The 22,598-nt window shown below is 38.2% G+C and overlaps 1 protein-coding gene across 1 annotated transcript in view; it reads right to left on the bottom strand.

Annotated features, from left to right (window-relative positions):
- LOC139727589 (uncharacterized protein C5orf34 homolog) overlaps positions 1–16,810 on the bottom strand; it is a 58,343-nt gene extending 41,533 nt beyond the window's left edge. The window contains exons 1-6 of the mRNA XM_071638571.1: positions 16,697–16,810; positions 15,372–15,700; positions 14,179–14,800; positions 13,307–13,508; positions 5,936–6,145; positions 5,311–5,377 (exon numbers count right to left, since the gene is read on the bottom strand). Of these exons, the coding sequence (XP_071494672.1) occupies positions 5,311–5,377; positions 5,936–6,145; positions 13,307–13,508; positions 14,179–14,800; positions 15,372–15,689 (1,419 nt within the window). The 5' untranslated portion in view covers positions 15,690–15,700; positions 16,697–16,810. The remainder of the gene's footprint in view (positions 1–5,310; positions 5,378–5,935; positions 6,146–13,306; positions 13,509–14,178; positions 14,801–15,371; positions 15,701–16,696) is intronic.
- Positions 16,811–22,598: the final 5,788 nt, after the last annotated feature.

Genomic DNA, 22,598 nt, shown 5'->3' with positions numbered 1-22,598 from the left:
ATAGCTGTACAACTCCAACAATGGGGCAGGGGGAGGGGGAGGAGGGGGAGGAGGGGGAGGAGGGGGGAACTTTCAGCCTTGCAACAGTACATGTACAGTTTTTCCTTGGCTGTGACTTTCTGTATACACTTGTTTTTGTCAAAGTGGGCTCGCCCCCAATCCTGTATGAGATAGCCCTGCAAGACATTTCCAAGCAAGCAAGTGTAACTAGAAATAAAAATCCTACATTGTAGTTTGAGCAAAGCAGACAAAGCCAGAGACCCACTGCCCAATCAGAAATTAGTTATACAGGAATATAAAGAAATAAGTTATTCATTAAGAGGTATTTTTGCAAAAACAAATTGGCAAACTGAAGGGTCTGGCAATTCATACTTTGCATAGCGAAATCATGAAAATTCACATTATTTGGAAAGTACACACATAAAAAAAAAAGGTGTAAAAATGGTAAGGTATAAATGATTGCGGCCCAGGACATAGATGAAACTGGATACCAAGTACAATATTCAGGCTTACAGTGTAGTTGGGGTACTCATAGCCAAAATTATCATTCCACTTTTTGTGTTAACACAAACCACAAGATACCTGGTAAATGGCTTCATGCTCACAATCTACAATCTGATTGCCTCTGTGAAATACTCGTTGCAACTGAACAAGATGTAATGAGATGTGCAGTGTGGTATATCCAATAGCTGCTCTCTGAGATTCAAACTTTCCTGAGTGGTGGGGGAAGTGACCGCTTCAGGCGTATATCAAAATCTAGCATGCTGATCATGAACTGTGAATATAAGTTGCACAATTTTATTGCCTTCTTTCACAAACCTTACACTCCCCAGATTTTTTTTTCAAGACTTCCATATAGATTTGTAATTAGTCAGAAGTCAACTACAATGGGGGGATCAAGAGGGGGATCATAGCATTTTAATCAGTGTCTAGCCATTCACTTTACCCAAGATTGCATTGGGAAAGAGCAATGAAGACTGGAGGACTTTACTACAATCAATTTGCAAAACTGACAATTTGGAATTCAGGGAAAGTGGTCACCTTTACTAATATGCCTCTGTGAATGAAGATGTCTCCCGCCATCAGAAATCAATCGATAAAACATGTTAAAATCACGTTTTAAGGACCTCAAGGGCAAGAATATGGCCAGATTTAATGATGGCTACTATGACAGACAGGCATTTAATTTGCTACACATATACCTTTGTACAAGGCATTAATTCAGGACTCCACAAGACCTAAGACTGAAAACAACACTCAATTGGATTGCCACCTTGGGGTAGAGCTATTGGTTTTGAGAGCGTTGCAGATTTCTTAGGAAAAAAAAAGAGCAAAAGTCTTATTGCATTTTTCACAAGGATAAAATTACGGAAAAGCACATATACTGTAATATATCATGAACAATATTACAGCATGGAGAAAAATTGGACCAGAAATGTGACATTCACCTTTAGAAATGTGCGGCCGCCAAGTAAAACAAAAAAAAAAAAAATCGAGAAATAATGAAGCCAATTTTGCTGCCAAATTAGCACCATTCCAACAAGTTGCACGACAGTGACAGTGATTATAGCAACGGGATTGAGCCATTACAATACAGCGCAGGGACATAGTAATTTCCTACTTCATTGATAACCTTACTCGGCTGTGTGTAATCAGCTTCTATACATTGTTAGGTTTAATCAACAAGGAAACCATATCTCTCAAATTTGCCCAAAAATAACTCTGTACTTTTCTTTAAGAAGATTCTTTTTTTGTTTTCTCCAAGGAGCTCTTCAGTTCTTATTTTTAGCCTATCTGCTCCTACATTAATTAGTATGTTCTATATTCAGAACTGGTAATTGGGATAGCAAAACATTGCAAGAAATTAGAGATAAAAAGAGATAAGAGAGATAAGAGATGCAACCTTTACAACGTACGCTGTAACTTCCTCCTACCCTTCATAAAGAAAAGTCGGAAATACGTATCAAGATTACAATGAGAACAATTCAATTTTTAGCCTACAATAAAATCTTTTGTGCTTTTCATGGCTGAACACGACCATCATACTTGGTGAACAACTAGCGGTGTTACATTTGTATGTCGATAGCACTAAGTAGTGTTGACCCTATTTAGTAATGAAGAGAATTTACACATAGCACAATGTAAAAGGAAAAGAAAAAAGAAGAATACATGTATTTTATTCTGCATACATTGGATCACTATCTCTTATTGGATTACAATCTTTCTTTGAATGTGGTTCTCTTGAGAGCGTGTGAGTAGTCAATTATGCAGCTATATTCAGCCTGCCTCTTGCGGGGATCAAATCATACTCTTCAAAATTAATGCGATCTTATCATATATAGATAATGACATCAATTGCATGTCGACCTCTACTGATGTGGATACGTCTACAAATCCCAAATTTAGAGTTCAAATTATACTCTTCAAATGTGATCTTATCATTTATGGGTACTGATATCAGTTGCATGTCGACCTCTACTGAGATGTCCATAGGTCTACAAATCACAAATTTTTCCATTAATATATGCATCCCAATTTTTTTTTATGATTTCATTCTTCACTTTTTTTTTCCACACCCACTGAGATCCTCCCCTCAATTTACAACTCTATTGCCTTTTGTGATGTCATCGACAGGTAAAAGAGCATCACAATAGGCGCGGTCAGACAGGGCAAAAGATCAAGAAGTTTAAGATCGCGAAGTCTCTGCAATCTTTCGTCGTGCGGTCACACTGGCAGCCAAACTTGAATAAAGAAGTTTGGGTCATTGGTTCGCGCGTGCAAGAAAGAAAAAAGAGCGCGCCGTCCAATGGCTAGTGATTGTGATGTAACAATGCACATCTGTACAGGACAATGGCCTCGCGATTCAGAGACACCGCCTGCAAACAGATCGAAAAGTTTGGCGGGGGTGAGGGAAATATCCCTCATTGGAGTGTGAACTTTTGTGAGAAGTTTCGTGGGAAGTTTGCGGTCACACTGGCAAAACTTCGAGATCTTATAGATCGCTATCTTAAACTTCTCAATCTTTTGCCAGTCTGACTGCGCCTTATGTCTTATCCATGTTATATCTCCTACCTTGATTAATGCACAAACTCGCAATAGCTAGACAGGTCTCACACCACAACACTTCGGAACCTTTCAAGTATGATGTGTGTGGCTGGGTGGAAAATGTTCCAGGAGTGAGAGTTATGGTAAAAGAAAAAGGTTTTGAAGTATATTACATGAAATTGTGAGCTGGTGCACCTGGTCAATACCATACCATATTAATGGTATTGTAAGGCTTATTTCAGCTGACTTTACTGTTGCTCACTTTATATAAAGGCAAAAAAAAAAAGCTTTTAAAGGGTGGAGCTTAGTTGGTGCAGAAACATGAAAACTTAAATGGTTTAAAACCCCTGACATATATATTTCAGCAAACCATACCTGACTCTGTGACGTGAAGACCTGTTCACATTAGCAGCAATCAAACTCATAGATGTTGAGGGGTCTTTATTCAAAGTGACCACTTCACTGTGGTGCTAACAGTGGCCATCAGAAACCGCTGCAAACCATACATGTTAGATGCCACGGACCAGGGGAGATGTTGCAGCCACTATCCAAACATCCATCCCCCCCCCCCCTCCAACAACCTGGGACCTCATAAAAAAAAAGAAATGACAACACCCATGACTTTCCAAAGATTCAATTTAAGCGGGGAGTCCATCGACCCTTGAACCTCTCCCCAGCCTGCATCCCCCTTTCCACCTAAAAATTAAAAAACAAAAACAAAAACAAAACTTTTACAAGGCCCTTGTACTCTGAATTCAAAGACACTCTCTCTAAAACTAAATTCAAATTGAATTGACTTGTTTCATGCTGCCGCTATTAAAGGAAGGAATAAATGATTGCAAGTAAGTACATGTAATAGTGGGACCAATGGATCAAAGTCCCCTCCAAGGTCATGGCAGTGAGGATGAACTGCCTTGCCGAGGAACACACAACCTCTGCAGCCTGGGAAGTCAATCCTTGGACCTTGTCATTGACAGTCCCCGGGGGGTGTTTCATAAAGCTGGTCTTAAAGTTACCAACGACTTAAGAACGACTGGTGATCAGTTCTGATGTGCTATACTTAATCAGAATTCCAATAATACAGCACAAGAACTGATCACCAGTCGTTCTTAAGTCATTCATAACTTTAAGAACAGCTTTATGACAAACCCCACTGGTTCTATCCACTGAGTCTCTCCAGCTACTCAAATGAATGTATCATAATAACTGACAAGAACCTTTGTTGGCTTTGACGCTTATGCATCCACCAAGTCCTGAACATCCAAATAAAACCAAATCATTTGGTGAGTGATGTGTCAAAAAGTGGTCTAAATAATAACAATCAGTATCACGATTCACCTCTTCGTTCAACCATTGCTCCTGTGTGGTTCATTAAACAGCAAATCATGCATCTGCGCTGGACACTGGCACTGGTCCGACAGTCTTTGACTAGTAAAAGTCACTGTTGAACCGGCAACCTTTTCAGGAGTGAACCAGTAAAAAATGGAAAAACTTGGTACCTACTGGTCCGACCTGTCTGTCGGACCAGTAGAAAAAATGGGTTAGTGTGCAGCCCTGATGCATGACTATTCAAACCTGTACACCAAGCTAGCTTTACACTGTCGATCTTCGTGATAAATATGGCGGCAATCATCACGCCATCAAACAGCGCCCTCATCAATCCCATGTCTGTGAGCCCTTAAAGGGGAAATCCAGTCCAAATATACGTTAGTCTGATAAGAAAGAGTAAAATATTACGAGTTCAATGCTAAAAATTTTAATCAAAGTTGGGTGTAAAATAAGGAAGGTATGACATTTTGAAGATTCGCCAATTTTTCAGGAAACAGTTCTTGAACGGTCAATATGAATATGGCAAAGTGAGCATGTCATACCCTCACAACTTGCCATAATATTGTATATAGAATTTTGAAATTTCCAGTTTTTTATTCAAATGCAATTATGCCCAAGGTTCAAATCCTGTTACATGCATATCCAGCTGATCACTTTTCTGAAGTTATTCAATCAGGAATAACATCATACAATGTATTTCAGACTTCAATGACAGAAACAGTGAATTTTCTTCATTTTCTGTCCAACATCAATGGAAAATTGTGAGGTTATGGCATGGTTTAGCTCACTCATTTGCATATTCATATCCACTGTACTAGAACTGTTTCGCAGAGATTAGCAAAACTTCAAAATGTAATAACTTCCTTATTTTTCATTCGATTGAAGTCAAATGTATACTGTATACATGAAATGTGAAAGGCTGCGGGTTAAACTTACCGTCCAGCAGCAAGTGTCCACATCTAGGGTCAGAAACCTTTCACTGACCATCACATACTGCAACAACCTGTGGGGGGGGGGAGAAAAAGGATGCTGACCCAATAGGCACCAAAATTCAAGCCTTCGTCTGCTCGACCACTGGAAACCTCAAAACTATATTTTAGAATCGTTATCATCGCCATTAGAGTAGATGAAAAACAATGCATCCAATCTGTGAATGAGACTGATATACACTGTAGAAATGTTGACATGTTACACTAGACCACAAAAACAATAAAACCCTTGTGATCAATATACAGTGCCGTAGACTTCTGTAAATACATTTGTTAGGATCTAAAGATTCAGGTCAAAAGGGGCCTGAGCTTTCGACCCTAGCAGAATCTTCATCAGAGGCAAAATGACAAACAGGCATGGATAGCAATCACATACAGGACTATACACAAAAAGCACAGTCAGGGAGGGCTAGGGACACAGTAACAAAAAAAACAAACAAAAGGGATGGGTTGGAAGTCAAGGGCAATGGAGCTCAAGATTGTTAAAATCATCTCTGAAAGTGCAACTTGATAGTTTTAACGCTATACTTTTCCTCCAATTTTTGTCGTTGGTGACAGCATGCCCCCCTCACCTCATGCCTCTTCGGACAATGTCAGCAATGCTGTACTCGGAGTGCGGGACATCAGGCGGCAGACTGACCGAGGATATCATGCGTTCCTCCGGCATTCCTTCCGGCCCTGGTCTGACCAGTCTGAAGAAGGAGCCGCGGCCATCACACGATGCAATCACTGATCCATCTCCGGGGTAGATCTCCACTGCGGCAACTGGGTCTGAAAAAAGCCTAAGCACAATAATGCCCTGCAGTTATAAAAAGGGCTGCAAAACCCTACAGATCCACAAATCATTCTGAAAGACAGAAACACAAAGCACATGAAAACAAAAAGTCAAACAAACTTGTGTGTGTGTGTGTGTTGTGTGTGCGTGCATGTGTGAGTTCAAAATACAGATATTGCATATATATTAAGTATGCTACATCTTGTTTATTTTTTTTTAATTCATCCATTTTTCATTGAACAACTACATTTTATAGCTTTGGATCACAAAAAAGGCATGTCAATCAAACATGTTTAAGGTAAGCTTATTTTGGGCACTGATTTAACCCCTCGCTTGTAAGAATTCCGCTTGACTATTAACCAAAGTGACCCAAACTTAAGTACACTCATGAACAATTTTCTATTTGTGCTTTAAATGTCAAAGTGTCAAAGTTCTGGTAGCACATTGTAATGTTTTCATCCACACTTTCACACTCCTCATGGCTGGATAACAAGAGAAAGGCAACTTGACACAGAACAAAAAAAGTGGTCTATAAAAGCTGTAAAAAGAAGACCACTGCTTGTGTTCAACATCATTCTTCCAATCCTACACCCCCCCCCCCCCCCCCCCCCCCCCGATAACTACTAAAATTCATACTCAATGTAACATCAGCTTTCAGGGTCAGAATTTCAAATCACACTGCACTTGCAACGAATGTGCTTTGCCCAAGCTAACAATATCCTTGGGCTTGTAGTAGTGTAAAATATGCATATATTTAGACCTTTGAAGTGAGCAGCTGGTGTGGTCTTTTCAGTAATAATGAACTATGCCTAAGGGATTGTCTATGTTCTCCATCTATTAAAAAAAAAAAAAATTTGTCTTCATATCTATCACCTAGTGGGTGTGACTCCAAGTAGGTAATTACATGTAGTCTATCACCATGGCAACAAACATTTGCCTTGCGCCAGCTAATTTTGAATACCGAATCCAGGACACCTGTGACTGAGGCCTTGCATACATGTAACTATGTCATTAAATGGCTTGTACCGTGCATGCATACTTGGGTCATGTATGTCATTAAATGGCTTGTACTGTGCATGCATACTTGGGTGACCCAAGTATGCATGCACGCCTCCGGTACAAGCCATTTGATGACATAGTTACATGTATGCAAGGCCTCAGTCACAGGTGTCCTGGATTTGGTATTCAAAATTAGCTGGCAATTGGGTCTATCTTTAGTGCTACTCTCTAACTTAGATAAGGAGTGCATTTGTCATTTTATTTCCTCCGCAATTCACACAACATGGGCTGAAAATAGAACACAGGGTTTATTTCTGTCTTTTGAAAGGTATCAACTGAATTCTCTCTGGGTTTTTTTAGCATATTTATTATTATTCAATTAAAAGTTATTCAGTTCTTGTCTACCAAGTTTTGTTAACTAGATCTGTAAAGACATACTAACTTCAACAATTCAAAGTTTGATTTGGTACATCTATTTCCTTTCCTCAACTTCAGAAATTAATTCATATCTTGTCAGTGAGTAACACACACACACACACACACACACACACACACACATACGAGGACCTATTTTAACACATACGAGGACCTATTTTACCACATAACCGAGGACCTGTGTGTCAGTAGGACTCTTGTCAACCGAGGACTCATTCGTATATTACCATCCAACCGAGGACTTATTACTAATAATGCTAATCAAGGACCTACAAACATGTACTCCTACTACATGCAAATCGATACAAAAGCAGACCGTTTGGAATGGTCTGAGTACCAAGGACGTCCTCGGTTCTCTGTGTGTCCTCAGTTTAAATGTAAAGTTCGTATGTGCATACCTTCCAACCCTGAGACTTAATAAATCTGAACAAACAAAGAAAAATTATTCAAAAATCTGAACTTTCATAAATTTCATATGCTTTACTATTACAGATATTTCCAAAAAATCAGAACACAGTGAAATTAATGCGTTTTCTTTCAGTGAAAAATCTGAATATTCAGATCAAAACTGAACAGTTGGCAGGAATGTATGTGTGTCCTCGTTTTACACGATGGGTAAGTGCAGACATGCGCGTGCGCACACACACACACACACAAACACACAAACATGCAATATCATGATTTCATAACTATATTGAGTTTGAGGCATTTGCAATTTGGGAATGGGGTGTACACTTTAGCTTCTAATTGGCAAAGAAGGTCACTTTATACATGGCTCTGATATGTTTACTTTTAAAATATCTGCGCAGGTATTCATATTGCAAAGTGTGTCTAAAAGAATCTTTTATAATTCATAAAAGAATAATGGGGGGCGTTCACAACTGTACAACGCATTTCCTACATCTCTGATTACGTTGGGTCGTAGGGAGAGTTCTTGGGTAATTTTGTTCAACCTTTTGTATAAAATCACAGTTTTAGCTGACAACCATATAGGATGATTGTCATATAACTATGGTGCGTTTATTCTTTTTTTTTTTAACTATCAAAACCACACAAGCCCCGTCTAGAGAAAAAACAATAACATGTGTTGACCACTAAATACTGCCCTCTGTTGGTCAACTGTCATCTAGACATAGGGGTCAAACAACTTTGGCCAATAACCTTCGCAATTTTTATATGACAGTGATCCCTTTTAATCATGACCATCATCATCAAACTGACTCCTCCTGCAAAGTTATTTGTTAGTTGTTGTCTTTTTACCAGTTTATGACATCCATCATATGGAATTTTTTTGTTAAAGCAACACATTTTCCTTTTGTTTTTCTTACATGTAAACATGTACATGACAAAATATGGCATGTCAGGGGACAGAATTTTTGCTGTCTTAAAGATTTGCAGCTCTCTCTACCTCTAAATTCATTGTCACTCACTGCCATTATTATTTTTTTCTATTCTTGCTGGAGGTGAGGGAAGCCGTACATCTTTTCTGCTTTGTGTTTACGAAGTACACTCTATATCCATCTCTTATGTCCATCTTCTTTATGTTTGTTCCTTAAAGTGTATGAATACCCTGGAAATCAAATAGCGAGAATACACAAAAACAGCCATAATTCACCTGTGACAGCCCCTGAAAGTATACATATTTCAATAGATTAGACCATATCTCTGCAACAATTTGGCACTTGGCACTTGAAAAAAATTCCATTCGTGTAGGACAGTAGTTGAGAGGAAAATCCGCCTCAATGTCTCTAAAGACACGACATTCAACTGAGGTCCCCTCTTTGAGAGAGTCTCAACTCATGCAGGTAACAGATCTCGCCTCATTCATTCATCACAAAGGGCAGGGTGCTAAACCCAGTGAAGTGGTCCACAAAAATACCCTCGCCAGAAAATGGGCGAAAGATGCCAACCCCTTGTGGTTCGCCAAAGTGACTAGCAATACCCAACAGACTGTATCAACCAAGTACATTGTGCGATACAATGAAGAAGCAGATGATCCTCACTGGCAAGGATGCCCAAGGATGGAAATTATCACATGAACATCAAAAATATCAGTGAAATTCCAGAGGAAATTTGTTCCTCACCATCATGTGAATGACAGAATACTGTCAACTGACTTGTTTTCAATGCAGAGTTTGAAATTATTCTGAACTTTCCTATCAATCTTTGGGGTCTCCTGTGAGTCATAATCAATCGGCAATGCATTCATGCTCTTATTCTTTTTTTTTTGTGTGTGAAAATAATAAACTATTCTTATACAGCCCATATCACTTGACTATACGAAGTTCCTACCGGTATGTGCTTTGCATGCGTGTGAAAGCACAACCTAATACAGATATATAGATAGATAGATAGACAGACAGACAGACAGACAGACAGACAGATAGATAGATAGATAGAGATGGATGGATAGATGGATGGATGGATGAATGGATAGAAAGCCAAGAGAAAAACGGTTATTAAATGCAGTGTAGCCAACAAGTTATTTTCACCGGCTAAAGTGCATTTTTATCCATTTCTCCCATGACTATCAATGTGTAAATGCTAATATGTGGATAAATCAACACATACAGATATGTATAGAATAGAAAGATCAGGGTGGTACATAAGTACTTGCCCGATTGCCCAGGGCAAGTAAAAATCAAATTTGGGCAAGTGTTTTTGAACAATGAGAAAAAATGCCTGCCCAAACTGGGCAAGCAAAAAGTTTTGAAGCCACTTTTTTTTTTCTTACTTATTCCCCCCAACAAACCCACCAAGTCAACCATACAGAAGCCTAACTATACACAGCCTTGTCGCTGTACTACAGAAGCCCAAAAATAATGGCTGTTTAGTGATGCAACAAACTTTATCTTTCATTTCAACAACTTTCCAACACTTTTGTACATGAAGAAGTCCAAATGCAATGCAATGGCAAAACTAGATAAGACCAAGTTTTTTACTCCATTTTGTTTAAGCTTGCGAATCAATGCATGCTGTTTATTCAAACAATTGTGTTTTATTTTAAAAGCCCTTGACTTACATATGCTTTTCTATATTATTTCATTACATTTTGAACTTTCATTTCAGGCAGGTATTAGAAATAAATGTGCGGGAAAGTGTTTTGCAACAAATTTAAAAATCTGCTCGCCTGAAGGGCAAGTGGTAAAATAAAGTTATGTAGCACCCTGGTTAGATAGATAGATTGATAAATAGATAGACAGATAGATTGATAGATAGATAGATAAATAGATAGATAGATAGATAGATAGATAGATAGATAGATAGATAGATAGATAGATAGATTGTGAGAAAAGTCAAATCTATTCCATTTCAAGCTCGCACAAATATGAATTAATTGGCAGATCGAGTCACGTCACGTGAGCTACCCTCGTGCAATGATGGTCAGAAGGTTTTTTAAGATGAAAACATGAAACCATACAAACAGTTCCTGACATTTGTCTAATTGCATTTAATAGCCTTCCATGAACTTTGGTTTTGCAGCACAAACTTTCTCTCCTTTTTAAATCTCAGGGGAAAAAAAGTTGCAGGCAAGAGATCCTTCATTTCCTTAGTCATACCTGGGACCAAGTTTATTCCAATACACAGGGCTGCACACTAACCTATTTTTTTTCTACTGGTCCAGCCTGTCCCTGTTGGACCATTAGGAACCCAGTTCTTACTTTTTTTTTTTACTAGTCCAAACCTAAGATTTATTGGTCCTATTCTTTTTTCTTTTTTTTAGTGACCCTGACAACAATATTTATCATTCTCATTGTTCGGACCAGTAAATTAAATTATTCCTGACAAGTAAGTGGCCCAACAGTGATTATCACTGGTCTGGGACTATTGGATCGGCGCCAATGTTCAGTGTAGCGATACATTGTTTTTAAATATATGCTATGGCAAGATACAAGATATACATCTAACTATATTACTTATGCTGGTACCAACATAATTCAAACGTATCTGTGTGCTCACATGTGCATCGCCATACCAATTTTATGCTGCAATTTTACACAGCCTCGCTCCTGAAGACAGGTAATATATTTCTCCTGTCGCTTGTCCTCTCTTGAAACATCTGGAAATAAATCATTTATTGATAGAATGCTCAGAGGGAAGTTTTGCTGCATCTATTGGCATTTCATATCACTCACCCTTTTTTACACAATGTCTATACTTGTTGCTTGTCATATACACAGCAGTTATATCAATTGGGGGTACAATCTTTCCAACTAACAAGAAACAAGCTACAAATTGTGACTTGTCAAGAAATCTTCTTAAATTTTGGTACCTTCCATTACCCAGTCGGCAGTTCTTCAGGAGTGACGCTGTGTAAAATTGCAGTGTAAAATTGTTATCACAATGCACATATGAGCACACAGATGTGTTTGAATTATATTGCTATCAGCACAGGTTGCATATATGTGTATCTTGGGTTTGCTTGTTCTTATTCTTTTTTTGTTTGGGGGGGGGGGGAGGAAGGGCAATGGAGACAATTTTATCCCAGTTGAATTAAGCTGGATAGGCTCATTTCATCCCATGGTACACTAAGCTAAGCCCTGTTTCTATCCATTCTTTTTTTAAATGGCTGATTTGGCGGTGGGCACATCCTTCACGTCTGACCTCATCACGATCGTGACATGGTTGTGGATGTGCCTGCTTTCGAGTCAGCTAGCGGAGAATAAAGAAGAAAAATGGAATTTGGTCTACTTACATTGTCTTTTTTATGTGCTTTGTTTTTATCATCATTTTTTTTTCTCTCTCTCTCGAGTTGGATATACCTTCCATGGTAGGGATACCCTTAGGGACAACTTTTTTTGCTGACCAGTTACGCATTGCCTGGATTACATTTAACTGACATTCATTTGAGAATAACATGGATATGGCTTCTTCTTTTTTTTTCTTCTGGTCTTCTTTTTTTGGATTAAATTTTGTATTGATTCATCCTTTCTTCAATTGTCTCAGGCTTTAAGAAATGTTGAGTAAATGGCATCATATGAAAGAAAAAAAGAACTCACAACTAACTCCCACAAAAAATAAAAAGATATGAAAAATATGTACAAAGTTAAATCAAAAGATATAACCTCACAGCAAATTCAAACAACCCACTCAGAAATAGCATTTCTTCATAAATGACAAGGTGATGCAATAGGGAGGTTTGGTAGATTATGTAGTTGTTATCCATGGATGGATATTTTTAGAATATCTGTGCCAAAAGGCACAGTCGCAAAATATAAAACTCCAGTATGCATAGTTTTTCCACAAGTTTGGGTGCGGTCACACTACATATACAGTTGTACTATGCATAGTTTCAGTGATATAAAACTACCCATAGTTTTGGTCTCTAAGCATACTCTACATGGGCAAAAAAAAAGCACACCTTCCTTGAATATTTGTTTTAAAAATGAAAAGCATAGCAGCATACAAAAGAATGCACATTGCATAAACAGCATGAATGAATCTACGATCACGTCACAAACTTCTTGAAGTTTCAGCCCTCTGCAGTCACACTACACAAAACTATGCTTAGTTTTGGGAGAAATGAGAAATTTCCCATGTAGAAGCACAAAGTTTTGCAGGAAGTTTCACTGCTAACTTCTCAAAACTTTGCTGTCACACTGCCCAAACAAATGTAAATCAAAAAAGCGGGTATTGGAACTACGTGAAACTATGTGTACTTTCACATAGTGCAACCATACCTAGTTAGTAAGATACGCCTCATAGTAAGAGTTGAATGCCCTCTCGCACTCACCTGTACACGACATTTGACAGGCACAGCACCGACGGCCTCCTTCCAGACATGAAGAGGGCGTCCTCCGTTCTGTCATGATCACATCCCGGATACGGGCCTGCCCACTGGCATCTGTGCAGGTGGCTGCGTTCACAGCTGCGGGGCAGACACTGCGGCAGTGGGGTGGACCGCGTACACGCTCTCTTACAAGCGTCTTTCTGGTCTTCAGATGCAATAAATAATAAATTATTGGGAGAATGGAAAGAAAAAGGTAGGTTCACCTCACATCTACATCCGCTTGATGATATACACCTCAAAAGAGCGTCTCCCTTTTAAGTGTCTGGGGTAGCTGACTTCGGAGCTGCTATCCTTTAATCGTTAACACTCCTACACCAACCCAACGGTGTAAAAACAGTGTATCATTCTCATGCTCTTCCTATGCAATTCAACCAATTAACACTAACCTTTCCCCAAGAAAACAAGAGAAAAAAGAATAAACTGTTTTGCAGCAACCATAACTACCATGCTGAATTGCATATTTCTGTGAACCACACTTAATATGACCAGCATCTTTACATGTGTACATTGTGATACCTCCACCATGTTTCTTGAAAAATACAACAAGTCAACTATCTTGCACTAAAAGATACTTACCGAACTCTGATGCCATTTTGTCGCATTGGGCACAGGGAAATTTCAGAATGAGGCTTTAACCTCTGAGCCTCATGAACTAAAGCAGATTTTGTCCAATAGCTTTGATTTCTCTCTGATACTTAAAAGACGCACCAGTGCTGGTGAACTTACTTTAAACACTTCTCTCACAATTGTGCACACGGGTAAATGAATGAAATCTCTGAGGTTTTTTATATGCAGGACTGGTCATATTATCATACCTCTGTGATGATTTTGATCCTGGCAACCCTGTACCTCCCTGTAAGACGTCCCATTTTCCTCAAACATCGTCCTCTGGATGAGTTCCAAGGGATGCTGCCAGCATGGAGGGCAATGTGCCACGGAGTGGCTTTGCACGACCCACGCATACCAAAACTTACATCTCCTCTTTCCGCTCTCTGATTTATGTCTACCATTTTGGCACATCGGTCTTGCCTTTGCCCCAGAAACCGGACCTCTTCCATTTGGTGCTGGTTGGGGGTGACATCGAAAGCCATCAGAGGGTCTTAAGGAGGCTGCTGGTACACAAGCACAGTTTTGGAGTCTACAGCCTGTACACACAGTACGATTGTCCGATGCCATACCTTCAGGGTATGGGTGAGATGGACGTGCTTCATCGAGACCTTCATGGGACGGCTGCCACATCCCTCGGAGGTGGCTGCGGTCATCTTCGAGGAGCTTGCAGAGATACCTGACGGAAAAATCTTGACGATTTGGAGAGAGGACAAGGGTGGCCAGACTGTCCGTTGATGTCAGCTCCAAGGAGTAATCAGAATGTTGCTGCACTGTAACGTCATTGGCATGCAGGGGCCATTCTGCGTGGGTGATGTCTGCGTATAATTCCTGCAATTAAAGCAGTGTCAGTTTACAGTTTACTGTATGAAGAAAAAAAGATATACATGTATGATGATGGATGAAAAAAAAAATCAGAACATTACAAAATCTGTATATTCCACGATGAAACCAGTCAACAAAGGCAATATCTTTTCAGGGATTCTGTTCATTTCTCTTTGCGTCCAAAGTGAATATTGATGGTTGGTGGTTAATTGGATAATCTTTAGAGAGTGTATAGCACCACTTTGATAATGTAACTGGAAAATTTATTTTAAAAAGTGAGAAATTACACAAATTTGTTGAAAGCAAGTACAGTTGTAAAGCTGAAGAGAGAGTATCAACACAAAAATGGGTAAACTAGACAAAACAAAATAAAATCTATTACTTTCCTTGTTCACAATTAAATACAAATAAATGTGTTCCCAAAAGTGTGTGGACCTGACATACAATATGGGAAAGCCCAATGTATTAGTGTTACTTGTAAAGTACTGGATAATGTGTTTGAACAAGCACAAGCATTCAAACAATGATCTTACTTTCAGAATCTCATCTGAGCCATTGATAGGACACAATAGCTTACCAAGGTGTTTCCATCAAAGAGTGTTGGCGCAAACAGGTACGGACGGCAGGCGAATCTGTTTCTAAAATCAAGGGCCACAAGGACCTTGGACCTGTAAGGACTTGTGGCAAAGCAAGTCCTCTGCTGGATGGTCGATGATGCGTAGAGAGGATGCTTTGTCATGGAGAGGTCAGAGGTGACGGCTGGATGGTATGGAGGAGTGTACAGAAAGCTTGAGCCACAGGATGACAGTCGAAGCTGCGATCCATCAGCGTATCTCACCAGCACTGCATCATCACAAGTCATCACCATGGAAATGGGGACTGCATCCAGAGCCATCTTATAATACCCTGCTTTAACCGAGATCAAACACAGTGACATGCGAAGAAAATATAAATTTTCTGTTTACTGCTTGTTACTCATCAGAAGTGATATGAGATAGTAATGAGAGTAACAATTTGAATTTAGACAGAATAAAGAATGGGCTGGGTGAGATGAGTGATAGTATCATTATAATAATAATAATAAATCATAAAAGAGATCTAGGGTCAGTAGGGATGTCAAATACAAGCCAGTTGGGTTTGGATTATTAAACATATTTATCAAAAGAAAGCAGACCACTTTCATAAAGTTTTCAATAACCGGAGTTGTGTTTACACGAGCCTGGGATAACATAGTATGTACATCATGTATTCGCATGACAGCCAGAGTTTAATAGGAGAAAATCAGGCATGTGCTTCCAAGGAAACACGCACACACACACACACACACACACACACACACACCAAATATTTATTTTACTCTTTAACCTGTGCAGATATTGCACATCAGTCGTTAGGCAACATTAACACAATTTATGATTTATGACAGGATAAATCCGCATTCAGAAGAGTTGTTCTGAAGAAAAAGAATAAACATGACAAAGCATTTAAATTACTAAATTTAAACATTTGAATAACAAACTTCCATCAACTAAGGCCAGGGTCAGGCCCCAGGTTAAATACCACTAGACTACTAACGTTGTCGTTAGTACTGAGACTTTTTAGTCTAGAAAGACTTCCTTCTGCCCCCATCCCTCCCCGCAACTTATGTCGCTTGTCAGTAACGTACAAAAATTAACAAGTGGTAGGGTCTGGGATCTAATCTATTTCATATCATCGACTGATCTGGTAGGAAATGCCGCACTCTCTTCCCGTGTTTTGCAAAGCTGTAAAAGACACCGCAGAAAATACAGTACGTGGGACTAAGCATACTCCAGACTCGGAGTTTGTATCGCAGGCAAATAAAGTTGTGCAACTAACAATAAACAATGATGCCTAATGTCTGTTGCGCCAATGAAGACTCACCGACTCACGTCGCGTCACATATTATATCCCTCAATCTCTGGTAATACGTGTACAAGGTGAAGAAGTGCAATCGTTCATAATGTACAATCCACAAGTCGAAATTAGCGGTTTTTGTTTACTAACGTTTAACTAGTATCGCATGGTTTTTGTCAATAGAGGGCGAAGGTTCATTTTTGCAAACCGCACACGGCGAGTACTCCTGTGTACGGAGGACGATGATTATTAGGTCATGTACAATACCTCCCCTCCTCTGACTCTCACTAAGTTGGTTTAATGTGAATATGCACTTCACTCGTTTTAAAAGCGACATAATGCATATTAAACTTGCTCGATCGCGGATATAAAGATTTATGAAACTCATAAATCATGCGCAAACAAAAGATGAACTTGCGCAGACCAGACCTGGGAAAGCACCTCATTAATTATTTTGCTCCTTTTTTTTTTTCTTTTTTCTTTTTTGCTAATGTTTTTCTATTTATATTGTCAAATACCACTTTGGGGTTTGTTCCGGCAAGCACAATTTATAAGGATTTATTATGACATCATGGATACTCATTTCAGTGAATTTCAAAACAAACGTGACCTTTTTCTGCTCATTCACCGGACACCTGACTCATTTGGTATTCTGCAATCCTGTGTTCTCACCTTTGGTCTGAACAATGACCCGTCAAACAGCAGCATTGGTGAAGGAAATTCTTGAGGACAATACATTTCTAACAGCCATCAAAAATGCTGTTGCAGAGGCCATTGAAGTCAAAGTGAATGAACTCCTCCATCGCATGGAACAACAGGAGGGCAAAGTCTTTGACCTGCAGTGCAAACTTGACAAGTGTGAAAAAGACCTTGATCAACTGAAGAAGGAGAGAGAAGGTGCAATGAATGAGATCAGCAAGCTCAAAACAAAAATGAATGACCAGGAGCAATACTCCCGAAGGAATTGTGTTCGCTTCTTTGGAGTTCCAGAGGTAGACAAAGAGAACACAAACGAGACAATATGCCACATTGCCAAGCAGATGCTTGGTGTGGATCTCCCGTCCAGCGCCATTGATCGCAGTCATCGGGTGCGACGAAGGAATCCTCATCAGGAAGGAATGCGCGGCAAGCCACGACCCATCATCGTCAAGCTGACTTCATACCAGCACCGCCAGGCCCTGTTGATGAACAGAAAGAAACTGAAGGAGAAAAAAACCGGGATCTCGATCCATGAAGACTTGACAGATGCAAATAGAGCATTGTTGTGGGATGCCTTCTCCAAGATAGGCAAGCCGAACAGCAAAATCGCCCATGCATGGAGTGTGGATGGCAGAATCTGTGTGTCGATCAACACATCAAGTGGCGGTACTCTGAAGAAGATGGTACACTCTAGAAGAGACTTGGATAGTTTGTGAAATCTTGCCAAAATGTGAAACGACAAACATGAATCTACACACAGTGTATTTATAATGTATGACATATAAAAAGGCCGCTTTTGGCTCTTTGGCAATAGATCTCCAGGTGTAATGTATAATTTAATTTGATTTAGTTTGATAAGTACTTTTTTTTTCAGGAAAGCTTTTGCATACTCCAATACCCTTTTTTCCTTCATACTCCAATACCCTTTTTTCTTCATAGGTCTACATCTTATTGCATTTTTTCAGTTGATATTTGATATGCATGTATATGCAGTTTTATTTAATGTATTTTTGTGAAAGTAACTATAACCCTGTGTATGTGTATGTTTCCTTTGTCCAAATTGTGTACTACATGTCGTAGGCAAACTGTATTAAATACCTCCAACTCAGATTGTGACGCGTGTATATTGAATGGTCATGAAGACGAAAGCATTTCCAGTGAATATATGACTCTTGATAATGTGAATTATATTCTTCCAAATGATTTTAACGACTTGATGAATAACATTTGTGCAGAAAACAACAATGTTTTGTCAATGGTACATTTCAATTGCAGAAGTGTGAAGAAAAACTTCGATAACCTTTGCAGCATTATTGCCAGTATTTCTTGCCAATTTTCATGTATAGCGTTGTCAGAAACCTGGTTAACAGATGTTGATTCTATTCATATACCAAATTATACGTTTTTTGGAAGTGGGAGAAATGATAAACGTGGGGGTGGGGTTGGATGTTTGATAAGACAAGATTTACGGAGTAAACGGCGCAAAGATTTGGAAGTTTTTGATTCATGCATAGAAACCATATTCATAGAAGTATCTTTTAAAGCAGGTAATATCATTTTTGTTATTGTTTATAGGCCACCTGGGCAAAGTGTATATGACTTTTTATCTGCATTGGAAAAACCGCTAAGTGCAATAAGTTGTGAAAATAAACAATGTTTTATTGTAGGTGATTTTAACATAGATCTTTTGGCCACCACTCAGCATGTCCATAGTTTTATTGATCTTTTAACATCTTTTTCTTGTATTCCACTGATTCTAAACCCGACAAGGATAACTCAAGAGACGGCTACTCTCATTGACAATATATTCACTAACAATGTTGAAAATATTTTAAAAAGTGGTATTCTTGTAAATGATGTTAGTGATCATTTAAGTGTATTTGCAATTGTCAATCATCAAAAAGATAAATGTTCCCAATTTAATTTATGTAAACGTTTTGTAGATGATAATAGTATTAATAGATTCAATAGTTTATTACAATCTGTAGAATGGAACGATATAAATGAAAGTAATGATGTTGACGGCAGATTTGATATTTTTATGACTAAACTGTCTACTGTTTATGATGAATGTTTCCCTCAGAAAGAAGTATTGTATAAAAAAACAGATGTAAATCCATGGTTTACAAAAGAATTGAAAAGAATGTGCAGAAAAAAACATATTTTGTATCGTAAATACATGAAGAACCCCACAGATTATAGGAAATCGGTTTATACCCAATACAGAAACATAGTTTCCCGTTGTATTCGTCAACAAAAGAAATATTATTATAAAAGCCGCTTTGATAAAGTACGTAAGGATATGAAAGGGACATGGCGTATAATAAATGATATTTTGAATAAAACAAGGGACAAAGTGCAATATATACATCTTCAACACAATGATAAGGACATATCTGATCCTCAAGAAATTGTTAATTTGTTTAATGATTACTTCAGGTTTATTGGATCCGATATAGTAGATAAGATACCGAATACATCCAGAAAATTCAATGATTACTTGTGTTTTAGGAAGTCTTCTGCTTCTTTTTTCATGAAACCTATAAAGCCAAAAGAATTATTTGATGTTGTTTTAACATTTCAAAATAACAAGAGTCCAGGCTGTGATGAAATTGATTCTTATGTGTTAAAGCAATCTATTCAAAATCTTGCCAAACCACTGTGCAGTATCCTTAATCTATCCAGGGAGGTGCTCACCTCCCTGATCTATCTCTTGAACAAGGTGTATTTCCCACATCATTAAAAGTTGCTAAAGTTATACCAATTTATAAGAAAGGTGATACTTTTAGTATATCAAATTACAGACCAATCTCTATTCTATCTGTTTTTTCCAAGCTATTCGAAAAACTCGTACATAAACGTCTTCTTTCTTATTTGTGTCATGCTAGGATTTTATATCCCAAACAATTTGGATTTAGACCTGGGTACTCAACGTATATGGCTCTCCTTGACTTTTGTGATAGAATTGCACAGGCATTTGAGAAAAAGGAGTTTGTTATTGGTGTCTTTTTAGATCTTTCTAAAGCATTCGATTGTATAAGCCATGATATTCTTTTACACAAATTAAGTTTTTATGGTGTTAGAGGTATCGCTTTAGAATGGTTTAAAAGTTATCTACAAAATCGTAAGCAGTATGTATATGTAAATGGTTATTCTTCTCCAACTCAGAACATTAATGTTGGTGTGCCACAAGGCTCTGTTTTAGGTCCGTTACTTTTTATATTGTACATAAATGATCTGCAGTATTCAAGTAGCATTTTACACTCAATTTTATATGCAGATGATAGCAATCTATTTATCTCTGGCAATGATATCACTAGTACCTGTGCAATATTGAATAATGAATTAGCCAAAGTTCAAGATTGGTTTTTAGCAAACAAATTAAAGCTGAATATTGACAAGACAACATGTATGATATTTAAAACAAGAAATAAAGTGGTAAAAGTTAATGATATCGATATTTGTATTGCAGGTATCAGCCTTCCCATTGTACATACAGTAAAATTTTTAGGAGTTATACTAGACGATCATCTGACATGGAAAAATCATGTTGAGGATGTATGTTTTAAAGTATCTAGGGCAATTGGAGCAATAAATAGAATAAGTGCAATAGTTCCTCCTGCCGTACTCTTAAGTTTATATCATACCATGATCTTGCCTCATTTCATGTATTGCAATATCATCTGGGGGAACTGTGCAAAATCTCTTTTAAACCGTATTTATATTTTACAAAAACGTGCAATAAGAATTATTACCCACTCACAGCCCCAAACCCACACAGGTCCCTTGTTCAAAAAGCTAAAATTGCTTTCTGTGTATGAAATTAATAAATGTGTTACCTGCACATTTGTATATTCCTATATTAACAATATCTTGCCACATTTTTTAGACAACTGCTTCATTGAAAACAATACTCGTGTTGTATACAGTACTCGTCAAAGTAATAAGTTATATATTCCATTTTATAAATACAATGCTTCTAGACGTACTATAAGGTATGCTGGCCCACTTTTGTGGAATAACTTACCAGACAACATTAAAAGTACCATTAGTCTTTCGTCATTTAAAAGAAAGTATAAACAATTTCTTTTGATTCAGTAATCTCCTTTGACACACGCATGAATGACTTAGATAATATACTGCTTGCCTAATCACTTGTTTATTGTAATGTTTTGTCATCTGTATAGTCCCATGTATTCTGTAATGTTTTGTTCTGTGATAGTAATTAATAATCGTACCATTTTTAATTGTCAGGGATCAGCCTTTGAAAGGCCTTTATGGCCTATTGTTGATTCCTCCACGTGTTATACATTTATTGCATTGCATCTTGCATAATGTAAGTTGCGCTCACGTAATGCTTGTATGTCTTTTTATCTACCCTGTGGAAATAAATGAAATGAAAAATGAAATGAAAAAATGTGCAAAGTGGAACCCCGCCACCTGGCATATTGAAAGCGAGCCCAGTCATATACTGAGAAATGCGATAAAAATGACGTTATTTAAAAAGTACTAGTAACGTCAATGCGTTTCATGTTTCTGTGCCAGTGAAACTTTTTCTCACTTCACTCTGGACTTGACTTCTTTGACCTCAGGGGCCCATTGCATAAAAAGTTACTATTGTGGTAACTTTGCCATCCAATGGTAACTACCATGGCAACAATACTCAACAGCCAATCAAGATCAAGAATTCCATGGAAGTTACCATTGGATGGCAAAGTTACCATAATAGTAACTTTTATGCAACGGGCCCTGCAGGTTTGTTCCCGTTGTTGTCATCAAAAAATCTTCTCCGGTTTGGAGAAATATTTACCATCCAATCCATCATTATTTCCAATTCCCAATATTATCAATCACAGGTGACTTTGTTCAGGAAATCTGTCACATCCTATCAAACTACGACGAATAATTTATTGCTAAACAGTTACTGACATCTTTTATCAATATCAGGATCAATTATCTTGACAGATATTAGGCCTCCTTATAATTTTCAGTTGTAAGTTTACCCTCCCCCACCCCCTCCCACACACACACACACACACACACTTGGGTCGGACGGACGGCATGCGTGTTCCCTATAATCTCCGCTGTAGAGATATTTTTGGCAAGACGAATCGATAATTTGAAAAAGGGCTGTTTTTTTCATTCTTCGACCCAAGGTTTACTTTTAAAACCTTTTTCTTTCTCTCTCCATCTCTTAAGACTCCGAGAGAAAAACTGAAAAAATAGATAA

Source organism: Diadema antillarum, unplaced genomic scaffold (genome assembly GCF_040938485.1).
Source record: "Diadema antillarum isolate AM-2024a unplaced genomic scaffold, OU_Dant_1.0 seq00000136_RagTag, whole genome shotgun sequence".
NCBI lineage: Eukaryota > Metazoa > Echinodermata > Echinoidea > Diadematoida > Diadematidae > Diadema > Diadema antillarum.
This window is presented reverse-complemented; position numbering and strand designations above follow the sequence as displayed.